Raw genomic sequence first — 20,671 nt, 5'->3', positions numbered from 1 at the left:
GGAAAATGTAACCTCTTTAAAACAAAGAGAAAGAAAGAGAGAGAGAGAGAGAGAGAGAGAGAGAGAGAGAGAGAGAAAGAAATGAAAATGTCCTAGCACCCCTCACTCTCTACCAAGAACAAAAATGCAACTGATATTTTTTGTCATTAAAAAGAGATGTGGTTGGAAGCCACACCTTGCTCCTGTTGACCCACCACAGAAGACATTCCAATAATGCAGAAAGCAAACACTGCACAAATGAAATCGATCATTTTGGCAAAACAAAGTAAGGTTTTGCTTTTTTTCTAATTATCTTCTTAGTTTCTCCCCCTTCCGCTTTTTTTTTTTCTTTCTGTGCTTTTACTGCTTTCCTTTTTCCCCTTCTGCATACAGTTTGAATAATTTAGGCTGAAACTTGTAAGTGCTCTATAGCTACAATTGCTACTGTTCATATAAAGGTCAGTAAAATCATCATTAAAAAAAACCCCGATCCTGAGAAAGGTTGCCCAAAGGTTGACAACCTCACCTGCATCCCCATTCCATTGCAATAGATATCCTGTTGCACAGTTGAATGTCAGACAGAGTAAACTGGACCTAGTTATTTTTGCTAATGCAGACAATTTTTCTGGAGTAGCTATTATCTCAAAAAATGGAAATGGACTGCTGGTCAGGTTGGCTAGCTCTGATGGAAAGGCATCCTCCTCTTTCCTGTCAGGTTCAAGTTGAAAATCCAAAGCAAAAATGCCACAATATTGACAACACTGACTGAGAGAGTGGATTCCTGCAAAGCCACTCATTCAAGCAGCAGACTTGAGAAATGACGCTTACAAATATTGTGTACCTTGTTTTCCCTTGTTTAAAACAAGGTGGGCCTTTAGAAACCCCCAAACCCAACTTTTCACCTGGTTTTCCTTACATCCAGCCATTCTCAAGCTATTGTTCTCCAAGGCAATTCCAAAGAAGTCACAGATATGAAAACTGGGAAATCCAGGGTCAGGGAATTTTGCCAAATTGTCTGTTCCCAGATGCTGCCTTACACCCACGTGCAAGATTGGAGGCACAAACAGCTGGGAAACTTGAGAAAACAGGAAAGGAATCCCTTCCAGACTTTAAATACACACCAAAAGGAGAGGGTTGCTGAGCGAGCATTGAGAAAAAGAATAATTCCCAGGTTAGTAATGGGGTGGGGGAAGGACATCTTTGGGAGGAGTCTGGCCAGTTCCCTATGAAATTGTCTTTTGGAAGTTTGCCTACTGAGTAATGGAAAACGGAAGCCAAGAGCAAAGCAATGAAAAGAAATGGTTTCTCATAAAGAAGCAACAGATTTCAAAAGTTTTGGCCAAGAGAACTTGCCTGCTAGAGATATATCTCTATCATCATCATCATCATCATCATCATCATCATCATCATCATCATCATCATCTCCTCTGCCCACTCCTCAGCTGATATGAAAGTGTTCCTTGTCCCGACTTGATATATTCACAACAATCTTGCAAAATAGATTTAAGTCAAAAACGATGTCCTCCTTATGGCATTTTATGCATCAAGTGATAACCTCTGATTTGCCCAGAGCTTTAAATACAATAAACAAAAATCTGGACTTTCTACATCGTTTGTCCCATGCTGGGAAATTTGAACTGCTAGGATTTCCCCCATCAAACAAGACTGCCTGCATCATTCTTCTGCTTGAACTATTTTTAACCTAAGAATGCTTTGTATTGTTTAAAGTTAATATACGTAATAGCAACAGGGAAACTATTAAGAATAAAATAGATAATAAAAGATAAAGGAGGAGATGTTTTAGAGTTGAGATTAAGTTCTGGAGCTTATGAAGGGAGGCTGTTATTTCCTTCAGCTGGATGAGTTTTCCGACTTTCCAGTCTAGCTTATCATGCCACCAGAATTCTCCGGGCATGTACTATCTATGCACTAACCAGGAGTGACTATCTCTGAGAATTTCCCTGTCTATGGAGATTCTCAGTCATGGTTATCCCAAAGTTGCTTCTTCAAAAAGCAACTGGACTTTGTTTTTCTTTGAGACGTTTCGCTTCTCATCCATGAAGCTTCTTCAGTTCTTCAGTCTTCAAGGAAAAACAAAGTTCTGTTGCCTTTTGAAAAAAGAAAGCACCTTTGGGACAGGCCTGACCGTGTTTAACTCTTGAGCTCAAGTAATGTCGGTCAGATGCTGCCACCTGTTGAGCCATAAACAGATAAAACTATCACAAATGCCAACTCAAGAAACAGAAAGCTCATCTGGAATGCATCCAAAAGAACATGTCTTTCTGAATATGTCGATCAAGGTTCTCAGTCATCCAGGTAGAATTGTCTGAAAACTGAGTCATGGGAACTGGACTTATTTTTGTTAATTTGAGATGTCCAAGCAGCAGCCTCCTCACTCTGGTTAAGCAGAGGCATTGCAATGTACCAACTCCTCCTGAACCAAACTTAGGGTTTCTTCCCCAAAATGTGTGGCAATTTTCAGATTCCTTTCTTAACTGAACTTAGAAGACGTTGGTCGGAGTCTCTGCTGCTTCCAGGTGCCCTCAAATGCAGGTAATGGGGATGATAAAGCAATCCAAGGTGAGTATGGTAGTAAAATAGAAATGCTGGTGGTTTCCAGAATCTCAGAGAAAAATGCATAATAGACAACGTCTCTGATGATCCTAACATTTTTGATCTGGCAGAGATAGAGAAGTAGCTGTCACCCACAAGAACAGGAATGCTTGGGAATTAGCAGATATTTTGCCATTGTTGCTAAGACACAAGATTGTTACATAACGTCACCCAGAAAGGAAGAAAAAAAAGCCAAACTCCAGCAGTTGCCACATCTCTCTTCTTCCCACTTCCGCCACTGAGACAACTTTTGAATGTTTTGCATCAAATAACAAGCGAGTGGCTCAGAAACTCATTTCTGAGTATTTCTAAAGAATAAAACTCCCTCTCAGCTCAACGGCATTAGAAGCTATGACTTATATACCGCTTTACAGTGCCCTACAGCCCTCTCTAAGCGGTTTACAGAGTCAGCCTATGGCCCCCAACAATCTGGGCCTTCATTTTACCCACCTCGGAAGGATGGAAGGCTGAGCCTAGTGAGATTCGAGTTACTAAATTGCAGGCAGCCGGTAGGCAGGAGAAGTAGCCTGCAGTACCGCCCTCTAACCACTGCGCCACTGTGGCTTTCTGCTTGTACCCATCTGGACATTTTAAAGGCCATGGGCCCCATATGGCCCTTTGGCTGTCCCTCTCTGGCCCACAGGGTCAGCGGCAGACAGTGGGGGGCAGGGAGTTGAAAAGGCCATTGGGACATTAGCAGGGGACAGGGGGCAACAGCAGCCCTCCAAAATATTATCATATTATCAGTTTCTCATGTGGGCCCTTGGGAAAATTAACTGCCCACTTCTGTGTTTTGCAGAGTAGCCCGAGGTTGCCATGAAGCAGCTCCTGTGTGCTGGTAGTATCTGCTGCCTGGCTTTAGGTTCCCTTGGGTGGCTGAGTGGGAAGCGGGCTGAGGTGTCAGGGATCTGACAATACACCCCCCCACCAATTTAAATCATGAGTCTCTAGCCACATCTCTCAGAGTAAAAAAAAAAATGATTTATTGGGAGTGATCATGCCAGTGTTAACTGGGTGCAGCCGACTGTAACACACATCATTCATTTCACCCTTGACCCTGGTCTTCCCCCACCCCCTGGATGTATATTCTCCAATGGGACACATCCATAGCCAAGAGTCATCAATCATGCTCTCCAGTAATAATCTTGCTCACCAGAAGCTTTGGCTGCCTATCAATTATCTGAAGCATTTAAGTAATGCACTATTTTCCCCACTGCTTTTCTGCTGGCAACTAAAAAGACCAAAGAAGTATTTTTTAGTTGACATGAGGCCTGTGGAGACCCCCAAAAGTAGGAAGTGGGTCACAGGGTGTCTCAGGGGTAGGGGAGGTCTTGGGAGGCCTGGGACCTGCATTAGCCTCCCAGGGCCTTTCTCAATCCCTGAAGCACCCCGTGCTTCACTTAACAACATTCATATTGGTTTAACAGCCACATCAGGGAGAGCAGGAAGTGGAAGTTGTTAGGCGAGGCCACCTGTCTTAATGACTGTCAGTACTTGTGACTGTAATGAGCAGGCTACATTACAGTTGTGAATCAAGGAGTACCTGTACTAATACATATATTGAAAACAATCCCTATGTTGGTTCCACATAAATATTTTAAATATATTGATGAATTAATGGCCAGATTCTTTTAGGAAGGAGTCTAGGATTTCCTTCTTAAAAGTTTCTCTTACAACAACGGTGGTTTTAATTTTTTTTAACAACATCAGGTTTGTTTGTTAACCTCAATCATGTACTAGGACTGAAATACTACTGAGTATTTGCCACAGTGGGCTCAGTTTGAGAGTTACCATTCCATGTTCTTGGTTTTAATTACAGCAGGGATTTGGTTAATTTGTAATTATTACCAGTTAAATATTGTTGCTATGTAAGCCAGGTGTGCGGAAAGCAATTAGGGGTTAACAATGTTAATGTTTTGTTAAACTATATCACCCAAATTTGAAACGTTTTGGTCTAAGAAGAACCAGATACATCAAGAATGGACAGCTGCAAAAAAAATGGTGATTATGTACTCGTGGAAAAATGTTGCTCTCCCAGGCTCTAAAAATTCATTTAACATCTGTCAGCTCTCAGCCGTAGGATTAGCTTTGTACCAAAGAAAAGACTAGGCTAGACAATACAATTCCATGTGGTTTAGGGTTGATTCATTCTTTAAAATGGAATCATAATGATGAAATATAAGAAAATTGTATTATTTTAATAGCCTGAGAAGGAATGGATGGATAATTGGATAGGTGAAATATATATTCAGTCTTAACGGCCTTTCAAATATTTAGGATTAGAAATAAAGTAGTTTTATGAGGTTTTTGTTTGTGAGTGTTTAGTTTAGTTCAGGTTTTTAAATATTTTCTTTCTGTTGTGGGGGTTTTAAACATTTGTTTCCTGCCCCTCACCCCCTTGTGTAGTTCAGATAGGATTTTTTTTTACTTTGCATTTTTTTAATATAATACATTTCTTTTTTTAAGTGTACCAACTTTCTTTTTTTTACATTTTAAAATAAAGTTTATTTATGTTTCATATATTTAAAACGTTTAAGAAGAAACAAACATATAAACAAATATATATATATATATATATATATATATATATATATATATATATATATATATATATGGATCTTTGGTTGTTCGGGTTTTTCCGCGTAAGATTCAAAGTATCTAGGCAGCGTTTCGATGAAGTCTCATTCATCATCTTCAGGCTTTTGTCTCCGGCTCTGTGCTTCTCAGAGTAATGTGAGATTGCAGCTGCTTCCTCCTTTTAACTGCCAGTGGGGTGGGACTTGATTGGGTGGGGGCTTGGCTGTGTTCTCATTGGTAGGGGTTTGGCTGTGTTCTGATTGGTTGGGGGTTAGCCGTGTTCTGATTGGTTGGAGGCGTGTTCTGTTCAGGTGGGGGCTTGGTTGTGCTCAGGTTAGTTTTAGTTGCTGGGGGATTTGAGCTGGTGAGTTGTGATCTTGCTGTTTGGCTTCTAGTACGTGGTCCTGCTGCATCTTCATAGTGGGTGTCGGTTTGCTTCATTATGGCTCAGAGGGGTTTGAAGTGGGTAGTGATGCAGCTGCAGTGCAGCTTCTGGTCCATGGTCGTGTCTCATTTTCTGAATGGGTGGGAGTCTGTTTTCTATATGGAAGTGTGGTGGTGGTATCTTGTGTGGCTCTCATGGGTGTGGGTCTGGTGTCCTTCTTCACCCACACCCATGAGAGCCACACAAGATACCACCACCACACTCCATATAGAAAACAGACTCCCCCATTCAGAAAATGAGACACACTCATGGACCAGAAGCTGCACTGCAGCTGCATCACTACCCACTTCAAACCCTCTGAGCCATACATGAAGCAAACCGACACCCACTATGAAGATGCAGCAGGACCACGTACTAGAAGCCAAACAGCAAGATCACAACTCACCAGCTCAAATCCCCAGCAACTAAAACTAACCTGAGCACAACCAAGCCCCCACCTGAACAGAACACGCCCAACCAATCAGAACACGGCTAACCCCCAACCAATCAGAACACAGCCAAACCCCTACCAATGAGAACACAGCCAAGCCCCACCCAATCAAGTCCCACCCCACTGGCAGTTAAAAGGAGGAAGCAGCTGCAATCTCACATTACTCTGAGAAGCACAGAGCCGAGACAAAGCCTGAAGATGATGAATGAGACTTCATCGAAACGCTGCTCAGATACTTGAATCTTACGCGGAAAAACCGAACAACCAAAGATCCACATACAAATACCGCGAGAACCTCAGAAAACATATATATATATATATATACACACATACACACATACATACATACACATTTTGCAGCAGGTATTGAGCATTGGTTACATTTTTCTTTTACCTCATAACATTGATGTGATCTACCTTGTTACAATACCCTCCTCATTCTTTTAATGTTTTAATTTCACAGAATACTTTATGATTAAACGCATGTCCTTCATAGTTTCATAACTTATTCAATTGTCAAATGTTGCTTTTTCTTTAACCATTTGTACCAACAGTTCCAAACTTTGTAGTATTCACTATCTTTGTTGTTTTTTAGTAATTTGGTTAGGCTGTCCATCTCTGCACACTCATGAAGTTTTTTAATGACTATTTCCTCTGAAGGGACAATAGACAGTTTCCAATTTTGAGCATAACTTATTCTGGCTGCCATTATAATGTGCAAGATTAAATACTGATTTTTTTTTCTATTTTTGAGTCTATCATACCCAGCAAAAAGGTTTCGGGTTCAAGTCTTACTTCTTGTTTAGTTATATTTAGAATCCAATTTTTGATATTTTTCCAAAACTTCTGTGCATATGGACAGGTTCACCACATATGAAAGTATGTTCCCTGGATGCAGTTACACTTCCAACAATTTGGGGGGAGGTTCGGGAACATCTTAGCCAGTCTCGTGGGTGGCAAGTTCCAACGATACACCATTTTATAGAGATTCTCTTTGTATGAGGCTGACATAGTTAGTTTGTAATTTCTTTCCCAAATATGTTCTCACTTGTCTAATTCAGTACTGTGGCCCACATTTTTTGCCCAAATTATCATACACTCCTTGACTGTTTCTTCTTTTAATTTATAATCCAATAGATATTTATATATTTTACTAATCAATTTCCTTTCCTCTCCATGCCAAATTTTATCTAATTCTTGGTAGGTCATGTTAAAACCAAATTGTTCTTTTATCTTTTTTTGTAATGCGTTTGTATCTGCACATAGGGCCACCATGCTATCTCTTTTCCTTGAATTTGTATTTGATTCCTACCCTTTAACTCTCTGGTTTGATGTAATATATCTTTATATCTTACAATATTATCAAAATCTAAAACGTTTGGATGTGTAACTGCCTCCATTGTAGATAACCACAGTGGGACCTTACAGTAATGTACTTTTTTATCTTTTCCTAAATAGTTAATAACACACTCCTTATATAATGCCTTTGAAAGTACAAGTAGTGTTTACTCTTTCCATCCCACATAAATGCGTGCCATCCAAGTTGGAGTTCAAAGCCCTCTAATGTTAAGATCCTTTTATTTATCAAATTAACCTAGTCTTTGAGCCAGGTTGCTATCACAGCATAGTAGTATGTTTCAAAATCTGGAAGACCAAAGCCTCCTTTCTTTCTATCGTCCTGTAATAATTTATATTTTATTCTGGGTTTTTCCCCCTGCCATATAAATTTGGATATATGTTTATTTGGTTCTTCAAAAAAGCTTTTTTCTGTCTGAAATAAGAACAACAATTTTGGCAAAATATTCATTTTTACTATTGCAATATGGCCTAATAGAGATATTTGTAATTTAGCCCAATTATCTAAGTCTTTAAATATTTGAATTGTTAATTTATCATAATTATCTTTTTTAATTGATGAGCACCTAGCTGTCAGCCATATCCCCAGATATTTTACTTTGTTTACCACCTGTATCCCTAATCTCTTTGTTAGTTTTTCCTTTTGTTCATTTGTACAGTTTTTTGTTATCACTTTTGTTTTTTCTTTATTAATTTTTAACCCTGCCACCTTTCCATATTTTTCTATTTCTTTCATCAAAATGGGTGCCATTTCCAGGGAATCTTCCACTATAAATGCCATATTGTCAACAAATGCTTGAAGTTTGTACTCCTGTTTTTTAACTTTTAACCCCTTGATCGCTTCATTTTGTCAGATTTGTACCAGTAGTGCTAATATATAAAGTAAGAGGAGCCAAGGGGCATCCTTGTCTTACACCCTTATTTATCCTTATATTATCTGTATTTTCCCCATTTATTAATATTTTTGCAGTTTGGGTATTATATATTGTTTTAATGAATCCTAAAAAAATTTCACCAAATTTCGTGCCTGTCAATTGTTTAGTAAGAAAATTCCAATTCAAATTGTCAAAAGCCTTCTGAGCATCTAAAAACATCAGTGCCATTGTTTTAGTTGTGTGTACTTCATAGAATTCTAAAACATCCATAATTATTCTTGTATTTGTCTTCATTTGTCTATATGGCAGAAACCCATTCTGGTCAGTATGAATAATCCTACTTAATATTTTCTTTAATCTTTCCGCCAATATTGTGGCCAAAATCTTGTAATCTACGTTTAAAAGTGATATTGGCTGTAATTTTGAATTTATATAAGTCTGTCATTAACTCCTCCAATAACTCTTGAAATTCCTTACAGAATTCAGACGGAATTCCATCCGAGCCCAGGGTTTTATTTAGTTTTTGGGCTCCAATTGCCTTTTTAATTTTTTCTATGGAAATTTTATTATTTAAAATGCATTTCTCTTCAACCATAATTTCCGGTAATTTTTTTCCCTTCAGATATTGATTAATAAGTTCTTCTGGTACTTCTTCTTGATTGTATAGATTTGTAAAAAAGTCCTTGGCAATATCTTTCTTTTCCTTAGCCTGAATACATACTTTCCTTTCTTGGTCTTAGAGAGCTACAATCGTTCTTTTTCCTTATTCTTTTTTTATTTTATGGGCTAACCATCTCCCTGGCTTATTTGCATTTTCAAAATAATTTTGTTTTACTAATTTAACTTTTCGGGCCAGGTCTTCCTGCATACTTAAATTTATCTTATGTTTTACCAAATCTATTTCTTTACTAATATTTTGATTATTCGGATCAGTTTGTCTACTTACTTCTAAATCTTTAAGTTTCTCTCTCCACACATTTTGTTGTTGCCTTTTTTCTTTATTCTTTTTAATACTATAGCCAATAGTTAAACCTCCCACGTAAGCTTTTGTTGTATCCCAGAGGTTTTGAAGGGATGTATGTTCTCTCTTATTTATTTCAAGAAATATTTTCAATTCTTTTCTCACCATTTCAATATATTCGTTATCTTTTAGTATACTATTATTAAATGCCCATCTTAAATGTACCATCTTTCTAAATATTTTAAATGGGACAGAGTTGTATCCTCAGTAATTCAAATTCCCATTTGACATCTAGGATTCCGCAGTATTTTCAGGGTCAATATTTTTGAATTCAGTTTTTTAGCCAAGACGAACATGTATTAGTCTAGAAACAAAAATTAGTATATTTAGCATTAAACACAGAAAATAAAGAATCAAGACAAGAAGACCATCCTGTCTTAAGCAGATCATCCACCCTGATTATACCTTGGGAGCATGGGAAAGGGGTTATTTATTTTATTATTTTCATTTTTATTATTTTTGTTTATCTTGTGTTTTTATGTACTGTAAGCTACCTTGAGTCGCCATGTGTGAATAGGTGACAATATACATTTTCTAAATATATTAATTTCTAATTTTTTAAAATGAATAAATAAATAAAATAAATTTTCTCATATCCTTATTTTTCATTATCTAGCACTGAAAACCAAAAGGCCTTTCTCATACCCTTCCCCAAAATATAAAATATATTCTCTGCCAAGGAAGGAAACCAGATTGGTTCCCGGTTAGCAATTTTTCCCTTCTTGTCCCATACAGTGTATGGAATTGCACATCATACTAAGTCTTGCTTGTTTGTTAGATAAGCCACAATAAGCAGGTTCATATACCTGCAGAGAGATAAATCATGGTTTACAGAGTGTAGTCCAAAAGCAATCTAACAAGCCACATTACTGCCTATGGTGAAGAAGTTAACCCAGCAGTCATGATTTTGCACTGGCTGTGAAAGGAGTGGGAAGTCAAAGAAGCAGAACAATTAGAACAGTGCTTCCTGACTTCAATAAACTGCAGATGTGTGGACTTCAGCTCCTAAATGTCTCCAGCCTGTATGTCCACTGTTGAGCTTTCTGGAGTTAGATTTTATTTATCTGGAACTACCAAGGCTAGGCAACACTGACATGGTTTTCTTGTTATTTGCTAAGAGGTGGTTCTTCTTCAAGGTTTTTTTTTTAAGCCTTATCTCTACTCCCGGACTTCTGAGATTCAAGCAGACTGTGGGTTCAGAGTTCAATTCACTCTTTTAATATTATGATTAGTTGGTCACACAGCCAGCAGATATTTAGACTGGATTTAGCATTTTTATCCACCTACAGAGTCATTTTCTATCAGCAATTGTTAAGTCTGGAATTTTTCTGTGGCAGATGCTTGTCTGTTTGAATTCTAAAACCCAGAATACTTTGGCTTAGTTTTCTATTATATAGTTTATTTTGTGGTCCCACCAGTTTTTGCTTGGAGACGAACGGTATGTCTTGCAGAAATTCCAATACACCACTTCTGCTACTTTGTCAAATCGTTATTTGTAATCAATATTTTAGTTCAATTCGCTCTCGCATGTGAAAAGCTTACAATAAATTTGCTTCTTTCCAGAGCTAGACAAAGTATAATATTCTGTTAGACCTGGGAATAATGGTTTGCAAAATTGTGATTTGTTTCCCAGCTAAGACAGGAAACTTTACCTACCTGTAAAAACAGATGTGCTCAGAAATGCTCCCTACCCAAATAACCAACCAACCAAACAATATGATGGAATTCATGACTTTTAGTGCAGAACAATTCAGGTATGTTCTGAGAATTAAAAATAGTAATCTAAGGAGGTAGCTGGCAATTACTAGTTACAATAAGAAGCCAAATCATACAAGAAGCCAGTTACAAGCTGACAACATTTTAACAGAATAACAAAGTTGGAAGAGACCTTGGAGATCCTCTAGTCCAACCCTCTGTTCAACCAGGAAACCCAATACCATTTAAGACAAATGGTTGTCCAATCTCTTCTTAAAACCTCCAGTGTTGGAGCATCTACAACTTCGGAGGCAAGTTGTTCCACTGATTAATTGTTCTCACTGTCAGGATATTTATCCTTAATTCTAAGTTGCTTCTCTCCTTGATTAGTTTCCACCCATTGCCTCTTGTCCTGCCTTCAGGTGCTTTGGAAAATAGGTTGACCCACTCTTCTTTATGGCAGCCTCTGAGATATTGGAACACTGCTATGTCCTTCTTTTTATTAAACTAGACATATGCAATTCAATATTTTAAAGTATTATTCACAAACGCCCTGCTTCCAACTGCCAATTGCCCCTAATTGTGACTATATGGAGGTGTTCACAATCTCCCCCCCTTTTTTAAATGTGAAGCCCTTCTTTGTGGCCTCCATACATTCTTCTAATTATTACTACAGAAAACTAACAATATGAAGGTGGAAATATTTCTCAATGGAGATTCCACTATTTGTAACACAATTGGTATTGATTATGTATGATCATCTCATTGCTTGACTTGATGATCAGGGGGGGAACGCCTCAATCATGAGAGGCCGATGTTCATATATTATGAAATAGTTTATGCTCAGATGGTTTGAAAAGAGGAAGTATATATGGAATATACAAATAAACACTATCCCTCACTTTCATCACCAAAATCATTATTCATCTAATGCTATTTAGGTCTGTGAGATTACCTACATCCAGTATTTGTCACTACAGTTCTTTACCGTATGCATATTCTTCTCATAACTAAGAATCTTGGCTCAACTTGATTGAAGAAGAAAAATGCAATACGCTGCCTTGATTGCTTCCATTTAACTCTTCTGCCAGAATCGGTTTAAGAAAAATATTCCCTCTATGTTCCATTTGCCGTGACAAGCCAGAATCGCTGCTTTATCTCTCAAACAAATACAAATTTGGACAAAAATACCATTCTCAATTGACTTTTGTAACAGAAGCTCTGATTCTTCAATCAGGATAAACTAAAGCAAATTCAACAGCTGGTTTAGATGTAAAAGTCCACAAACATGACTTGGGAATATGGGAACAACTGGAAGAATCCATATTCAAAGTAAGCTACAACTATTGGATATTCTGATTTATTATGACAGACTCTTCAATGTCATTTAAATGAGTGAAGTAGTACCTCACCCCATCTTATGCAGAAAATACAGTCTTTAAAAGCAAACCAATTGCACAGAATTTCTGTTTGAAACATCACAGTTTTAAAAAGCCATCTAGTTTTAGTTTTTAGTTTACTTTATTGTCATTGCACCTTGTACAACAAAATCAAACACCATCTTCAGTGCACATCATGACCATGAAAATAAACACAAACACACATCCTTCACCCTTCACGCATTGAACCGAAAACCCCCGACACCACACTGCGCTATACAGCAGAATTCAAAAGAGCTACTGCTCTGGTACAACTGCCCTGATCTACAGGTTCAATTTGGGTAAAAGCTCATAAATCTCTGCTCATTTCTGTTTTTGTTGTGTCCTGCAGATTTGTATTGTCTACTTATTTATGTCAAGGGCAACCTGCTCACTTTTCACCAATAGCAATGAAAAAAGGTAATAAAGCAATAAACTGAGCTCCTAATTTTATGTCTGTAGCTCCACATTTGGCTATTTTTATTAGGAACAGAAAGTTCTACCTACATTAAAAAAAAAGAAAAAGAAAACAGTGTTTAATTATATATACCAATCTATTGCTTTCTTAGCTGAGCCTATATTTATGTACTTTAAAAAAGTCTCATCATATCAATGTGTCCTTCCTGATAAAGCAACAGAAATAAACCTTGGAAAACATACAGATATCGCAATTTATATTTGGTCTTAAATGGCCACAAAACTCTATCCACTGGCAATATTAAAACTTAGCTCTACAGGTTAGGCTGTACATTCATGGACAAAAGTGAACTCCTTTAAAAGCTGCATAAGCAGATGCTAAGAAAAAGTCAAAGCTTGCTAGTGAATAATATAAAGCAGAATAACCCATTGAGCTACAGTAGCATTTTTTGTTAGCCACCATTGTTAGATCAGCTTCAATAGCTGCTGAAGCCATCATCTTGATTACAAACACAATAACTAGGTCTACATTGTCGTAGTAAACCAACAACGTACAATTGGTTTAGCACGATATGAGAATCACGCCACTGACAGGGAATAGTTTTCTATAAAGAAGAGCAGAAGGTATAAAACAATATCACTCAATATTAACTCAAAAGTGAGGAAACTCTGTCTCTCTAATCAACATTTCTCAGCCTTGGGAATTTTAAGATGTGCAGACATTAACTCTCAGAATTCTGGCTGAATGGAGAATTCTAGGAGTTGGTATCTGTAGAGCTTAAAGTTGTTGAAGTCTAAAGCTCTAGAGCAGGGGTGTCCAACCTTGGCAACTTTAAGACTTGTGGACTTCAACTCCCAGAATTCCTCAGCCAGCAAAACTGGCTGAGGAATTCTGGGAGTTGAAGTCCACAAGTCTTAAAGTTGCCAAGGTTGGACACCCCTGCTCTAGACATTGTGGAACTCTCATTCCCATGATTCCTCACTATTGGACAACCTTGCTCTGATTGTTGAGAGCTGTAGTTCAATAAAGATCTGGAAAGACCACTCTGCAGCTTTCATCCCTAAGTCAACCAAACTGGTTTTGCACTATTTCCTGAAGCTATTGTGGCTGTTGCTAATTCAGTATCTGTGATCCGAATGTCAGTATCCACTAGAGCAGGGGTGTCAAACTCACGTTGTCCCGGTGTCATCACGTGATGAATCACCACTTTTTTCCCCTTCGCTAAACCGGGCGTAGGTGTCGCCAGTGTGTGACGCATCCGGCCCATGGGCGGGGTGTTTGACAGCCTTGCCCTAGAGCTCAAAGCCCACGGGCCAGATGCCGGGTGCTTAAATCTGGCCCATGGGGCTGGCCTGGAAATAGTAAAGGACCAGCCCATGGTGCCTCTGGCAGCCAAAATGGGATATGGGGGCCCATATGTGGGGGCCCTGGAAGCCCGTTTTGGCCGGCAAAGTGCTGCAGGAGACCATCCAGGCCAAAAATGGGGCACAGGTATGTGAGTGTGGCCCTCCATACCCCATTTTGGCTGGCAGGATGGTGCAGGAGGTATCCGTACGATCTCCCCCACCCCCACCCAGGCTGGCCTGTGGAGGAAAATTACAATGCTGATCCCGCCCTCAAAGAAATCCAGTTTGACACCCTTGCACTAGACAATAAACTGGTTGGGGTTCTGATAAGAACCATCAGACAGTGAAGAATGAAAAGGAGACAAATCAATTCCATTTAATCTAATATTTGCAAAGGACTAGAACCTCTTTCTTCCGAGAATCCCAAACTTCAAACCAATGTTTTCATTGTGAAATATTTCAAATTAAAAATGCTTCATATCTCCTACACTTTCTGTCTGATCAGAAACCCAAAATGGAGATATGAGCAATTCTGGTGGCAAATTGCTACCAAGAGATTATGGCACCATTATAGTTTGGGCTCATAATCTTGTATTAATGCCTGGAGCTTCTGCAGCTATATTAAATCTTTCAGGAGCAGTCAGAGTTATCTCTTTGTATGCAAGTTAAACATCATGCTACCACTGGAATAATCTTTTCTGAATGGTAAAATATCCACATCTGGATAAGAAATCAGGAAGTAAAGCCTTCTGGATTTTATGGGAGAGAGCGAGATCAAACTGCCAGAGGAAACTGCAAATGCAAAGATATACACACTCACCCTTAGAGAGACAAATTCAGAACTAAACAAAAACAAACCCAAACAACTGAAAAAAAATCTTCAGAAGCCAATATATTTTTTTCTTCCTTCATCTGCTACCAACCTTACAGCTATCATTAAATGATAACACCTTCCGGAAATCAAAATCTCATGCAGGTCTGTATCTTAAATTACTCTGTAGAAAATTCTAATTTATTAGGCATTATTGATAGTCAAGGGTTTACAATAAAAGAAGTATCCCAATTTCCTCCTTTGAGAGATAAAAAGGGAATAGGAAATACCTGTTAGTTGATATTAATGGTCAAAATTTTTCAAAATGCTTAATTAGTGAAACCTGAAAATCTAGACAAACAGGCGTGTACACACGTACACACACACACACATACACACAATATATATGCACATACACACAAACGCAATTACACCTGCACGCAATGTCTGTGGAGATTCTCAGTTTCAAAAGACAACTGGGCTTTCTTTGGGTGTTTTTTTTTATCTTGAAGATGTTTTGCTTCTCATCCAGGAAGCATCTTCAGTTCAGAACTAAAGAAAATTCTTAGATGAGAAGCAAAATGACTTCAAGAAAAAAAAAATCTGCCTTTTAAAAGTCTGCACTCAGTTGGATCAAGTTACCTACTGCAGCGGTAATTCCAGAACTACACCGATAGTCTTCTACAGGCCGAACAATCACCCAACTCATGTCTCTTCTAAGCATTTTGGGGGAGGTGGGGGGTTTCTGGGTTTGAAAAATAATAGGGAGATCTTCAATTTAGCTGAACTGGCAAGAAACCAAAAGGATTTATAGATTTCTTTAAGGGCACCCTATTATTTTCTTCTCCCTCTCATTTGAGCACCAACTCTCTGTCGTTCCAATTATATGGCTGCAACAGATAAAATCAATAACATTAACATTAAAGTAGGTTCCATTTCAACATTAAACACCCCAATCTAGAGCATCAGATCTAAGCACAGGAAAAAAAAAAGTCTACATCTCTGGAAAGAGGGCCAAGGACTAGAAAATGGACTGCAGGTAGTCTTTGACTTACGACAGTTCATTTAGTGACCATTCTGAAGTTATGATGACACTGAAAAAAGTGACTTAAAGAGCGTTGCGGCATCTTTATGGCTCACAGGGTCAACGTTCAGATGTTTGGCAACTGACTCATAGTTATGACGGTTGCCGTGTCCTGGGGTCATGTGATCACCTTTTGGGACCCCTCTGGCAAGTAAAGCCAATGGGGAAGCCAGATTCACTTAAAAACAGCGTTACTGACATAACAACTGCAGGGATTGACTTAACAACCGTGGCAAGAAAGGCTGGGCAAAACCCTCTTAAGAAATGTTTCACTTAGCAACATAAATTTGGGCTCCACTGTGGTCGTAAGTCAAGGACTACCAGGACTACATGTACGGTATTATACACAAATAAGCAACAGACACATTTGCACAAGGTTGTACATATTTTATTTTGGACAGTCAGCCATAGGTGAAATCGGGGAGCACGTATGACTTATCTTTCTAGCATCAAACTCTTATCCAACCTATTAAGATGCTCGAAACAACAACAACCCAACTCAAATCTTCTGGAAAAAAAATAATCAGATAATCCAGCTCCAAATCAAGTCTTCTATTACTGTACGGGTAAAATTTCAGAAAATGAGAAACATGTCTACTATCCAGCTCTCCTGAAACATGAAAATACTCACCTGATTTGCTAGAGCCCCAGGACCATAACGGTAATGAGAAAAAGAGAGAGGAAAGAGTAAAAAAGACATGAAGCCTAGCTGGAGCTAATCAGGGACACCATGGCATTTTCCCTAAGAGTTGTTTTTAGAATCAAAGCTTCCCATCCATCAAACACGATGGAATGTGAGAACAACACAAATACTCACCCTCCTTCAAAGATCTTGATCCTGGTTGGTTCTCCTCGCTTGGTTACAGGAATGTCATCTTCAGTTTTTCCTCTTTTATCCCTTTCTTTATTGGTTTGCATTGCATCTTTCTGGCCTTCATTGGGAAGGAGTGAGGGCAGATGGACCTATCTCCCCGAAAAATCAAAGTAGTTCATTATTCTTTTTTAAAAAAAATAAAAAATAAAAATAAAAATAAAAAAGGGGACGAAGGAGGAGCAGGAGGGATGGTCATTGATCACAAATACCTTGCTTCAATCTCTTCCTGGGAAGTAAAGAGTTGGTCGCTATTTCTGGCATGGGCTACACTGAAATCAAATATGGTACCTTCTCTTTTTAAGGTGACTTTAAGTGTCTTAGTGTCTTTCAGTGAAATGGAAGTCAATGAGTAGAGAATAGGTTGTGCCCGGACTGCACTTTGAACTGTATTCCCAGGGTTCCAACTATTGGTTACATTGTGGGTTGCTGCAGTGGTGGGATTCAAAACATTTTACTACTGGTTCTGTGGGCGTGGCTTGGTGGGCATGGTGTGACTTGGGTGTGGCAGGGGAAGGACACTGTAAAATCCCCATTCCCTCCCCATCCCACTAACCTGATTTCCAGCTCTGTTCTCCTGTGCATGGCAACAAAAGAAGACCCAGCCAATCAGCTGGGTCTTGAGAGGCAGAGAATAGATGGTGGCAGGTCAGTCAGAGGTGGTTTTTGCCAGTTCTCTAAACTACTCAAAATTTCTGCTACTGGCTCTTCAGAACTGGTCAGAACCTGCTGAACAGCACCTCTGGGCTGCTGTCAGTTGTGTTTGATGCATTTCTAAAGCAGGCGTGAGGACTTTTAGACTTGTGGACGTCAATTCCCAGAACTCCTGAGCTCAGGAATTCTGGGCTCAGGAATTCTGGGAGTTGAAGTCCACTAGTCATAAAAAGGCCATAGTTCCCCACCCTTGTTCTAAAATCTAAAGGGACACAGGATGTCCATCGCTGCTAAAAGTTTTGGATGATCCATTCTGGAACACAGAAATACCAATCATAAAAAATCGATAATAAAAAGGGAAAGTCTAGTGTTACTAGATGAGACAGAACCAGAGATGGGATTCTACAGGTTAGCATCTATTCGCTAGAACCGGTTGTTAACATTCTAAGCAGTTCGGAGAACCAGTTGTTGGAAGAAATTACTGGCCTAATCCTGTAAGCAAGGCAGGAAGGAAACATTCTGGTGTTGCTTACAGAAACTGCCTCTCCATTAACCTTTATTACATTCTTGACAGGACTAGACTTCCTGTCTCAGGAACTTCTCTGGAGGTTTTTCCCCCTCCTTTGCTGGTACTTTGCTTGTGTGGAGTGACCATTCAAAGTTACAATGACACTGAAGAAAGTGACTTATGACCATTTTTCACACTTACAACTGTTGCAGCATCTCCACATTCATGAGAAGCCAGGTGAGGAGATGCCTGCCTCAATGTGAGGGATATTGAGTTGGCCACGCCCAGCCAATAACATGACCACCAAGCCATGTCCACCCAGCCACATGACCACCAAGCCCCGCTTACCACCTAAGCCAAGCCCACAGAACCGGTTGTTAAAAAATTTGAATCCCACCCCTGGACAGGACAATTATTTTTGTTTTGCCAAGAAGCCATGGGTGGAAACTAATCAAGGAGAGAAGCAACCTAAAATTAGGGAGAAATTTCCTGACAGTTAGAACAATTAATCAGTGGAACAACTTGCCTCCAGAAGTCGTGAAAGCTCCAACACTGGAAGTTTTAAGAAGATGTTGGATAACCATTGGTCTGAAATGGTATTGGGTTTCCTGCCCAAGCAGGGGGTTGGGCTAGAAGACCTCCAAGGTCCCTTCCAACTGTTATTCTATTCTACTCTATTCTACTCTACTCTACTCTACTCTACTCTACCCTACCCTATTCTATGAATGCTCAACCACATATAAAAGTAATTTGCAATCCCATGAACAACATTCCTGGAATTAATTAGCCCCCATCTATGGATTTGGGGCTAAATCCTCAGCAGCAGCATACTCCAACTCTTAAGAATGGAAGGAACCCAGTTATGTTTTTTATTGGATATCATTTCTCTGTCGGAATAAAGGAGCAAGTTTCTCTCTTTTTTCAGAGCTTTCTTCCCGTGGCCCTTAAAATCTACTCTAGAGGATCCCTTGGTCAACAGAATGGATTTTGGAGTTCTGCTAGGAATGAGAAGTGGGTTGGATGAGGAAGGCACATGGGAGTGCAAAGTCCCGTTGTGCTACCAAAAAAGTCTGATGTGGTGCTTCTTTCCATCCATTATCATATAACCATCCAATGAGAAGGCAAAAAAGAACAAACACACAACCTGTGCCAAGGAATCTCTGCAGTCAGTTAGATAATTGTTTTAACAGGATGGAGGAGGAAGGAGGTAATGGGACTGGAACTACTTTCCAAAACATGAATCTGGTTTTCATCTATTTTATTTTTTTTAGTCTGCTTTCAACTTAAGCAGTCTGACTTGACAATCACTCCAACATTATGCCAAAAGACACTCTCTTTGACCCTGCAGGTGTTTCTGAGAATGTAGCCTCCTTTTCATCTCAGGGCTGACTGCTTCATGTTGTCTTCGAGCACAAACACTAAAGGTTTTCTCCAGGGTAAACATGAGACGCTATGATTTCCATACAACTCTGTAAGATGTTACGCTTACTCCTCTGCTAAGCAACATGCAGTCTTGGATCCAGACTCCATCATCCTACCTTCAAAGCATTTTAAGACCATAAAAATCCCACCATGCTTCTGGGATGAGATACGCAATGAAAATATTAAAACATTAAAACGATCTGCTCTTTCCTAAGGATGATTAAGAGTTGTATACATAAAATAATATAAAGCACCACACTTTTTACTTCTACTTTTGTAAACCACTGTAACAGTCATTTAAATTTAGGAGCTTTCCAAGGCTCATCACCAAAGGTTGCCACGTTCCAGACACATGTACTGAATCCCCCTGCCCGAAGAACAAAACTATAATAATTTCCAAGTTTGCTCAGACATGACTAATTTCAGGGCTGAACTCTCCCTAAAATCAGTCTTTTGATTCATTGTTCTTTGCATGATTTCACCTTTTAGTGGAGCCCTCAACCACTTCAAGGTAGTTTCAATCAATGATCTGTCTGGCTTTGAATCGATTTAACTGCTAAAACATATAATGGATTTTACATACTACACAAGAACAGTAAAGCTTTCTGAAAAGTGTCCTTGCTCATTTTGTACAAGTTGGCATTTACTTGGAGCACCAGTTTTAGGGAGCCTTCTATGACTTCTATTACCCACTATTCGCAAGACCACTGTGTGATAGCTTGCCTCCCAAGAAACAGAATGGGACAACTTGCTGTGGCCAACTCACCATTGCCAACTCGCCACTGGACAGTGGAACAATTCAATGTAATTATTTAAAGTAAATAAAAATTATTTAATTTTTGTCATTCGCATTTCATTTTGCCCTCCTTTTGCCTCCTTTCTTTAATGATTCCATCCCATCCTTCTCTGATATTAGTGTAACTCTTGTCCTGCAGTGAGTTGGCCATGGTGAATTGTCATAAACCTACCAATAAGTGCATTGAACTGACTTCAGAAGTGGCTGCATACATTTTTCTCTGAACTGGGAAATACAATAACTGGTCTATTTCTACCAATTTCATTGTGCGGAATAGTAAAACTCACTAGCTGAAACCTAGCAACTTACAGAGGATGCTTCCACACACTGGTCACTCACCGTGTTGGGAATA

The 20,671-nt window shown here is 39.0% G+C and overlaps 1 protein-coding gene across 3 annotated transcripts in view; it reads right to left on the bottom strand.

Annotated features, from left to right (window-relative positions):
- The window catches only part of HIVEP3 (HIVEP zinc finger 3), a 206,991-nt gene that overhangs the window by 28,733 nt on the left and 157,587 nt on the right, over positions 1-20,671 (bottom strand). For all 3 annotated transcript variants that reach the window (XM_026702439.2, XM_087939852.1, XM_087939850.1), the window contains exon 6: positions 16,886-17,031. In XM_026702439.2, the coding sequence (XP_026558224.2) occupies positions 16,886-17,031 (146 nt within the window). The remainder of the gene's footprint in view (positions 1-16,885; positions 17,032-20,671) is intronic.

The sequence above is a fragment of the Pseudonaja textilis genome, chromosome 10 (genome assembly GCF_049901715.1).
Source record: "Pseudonaja textilis isolate UNSWEBS1 chromosome 10, rPseTex1.2, whole genome shotgun sequence".
Taxonomy (NCBI): domain Eukaryota; kingdom Metazoa; phylum Chordata; class Lepidosauria; order Squamata; family Elapidae; genus Pseudonaja; species Pseudonaja textilis.
This window is presented reverse-complemented; position numbering and strand designations above follow the sequence as displayed.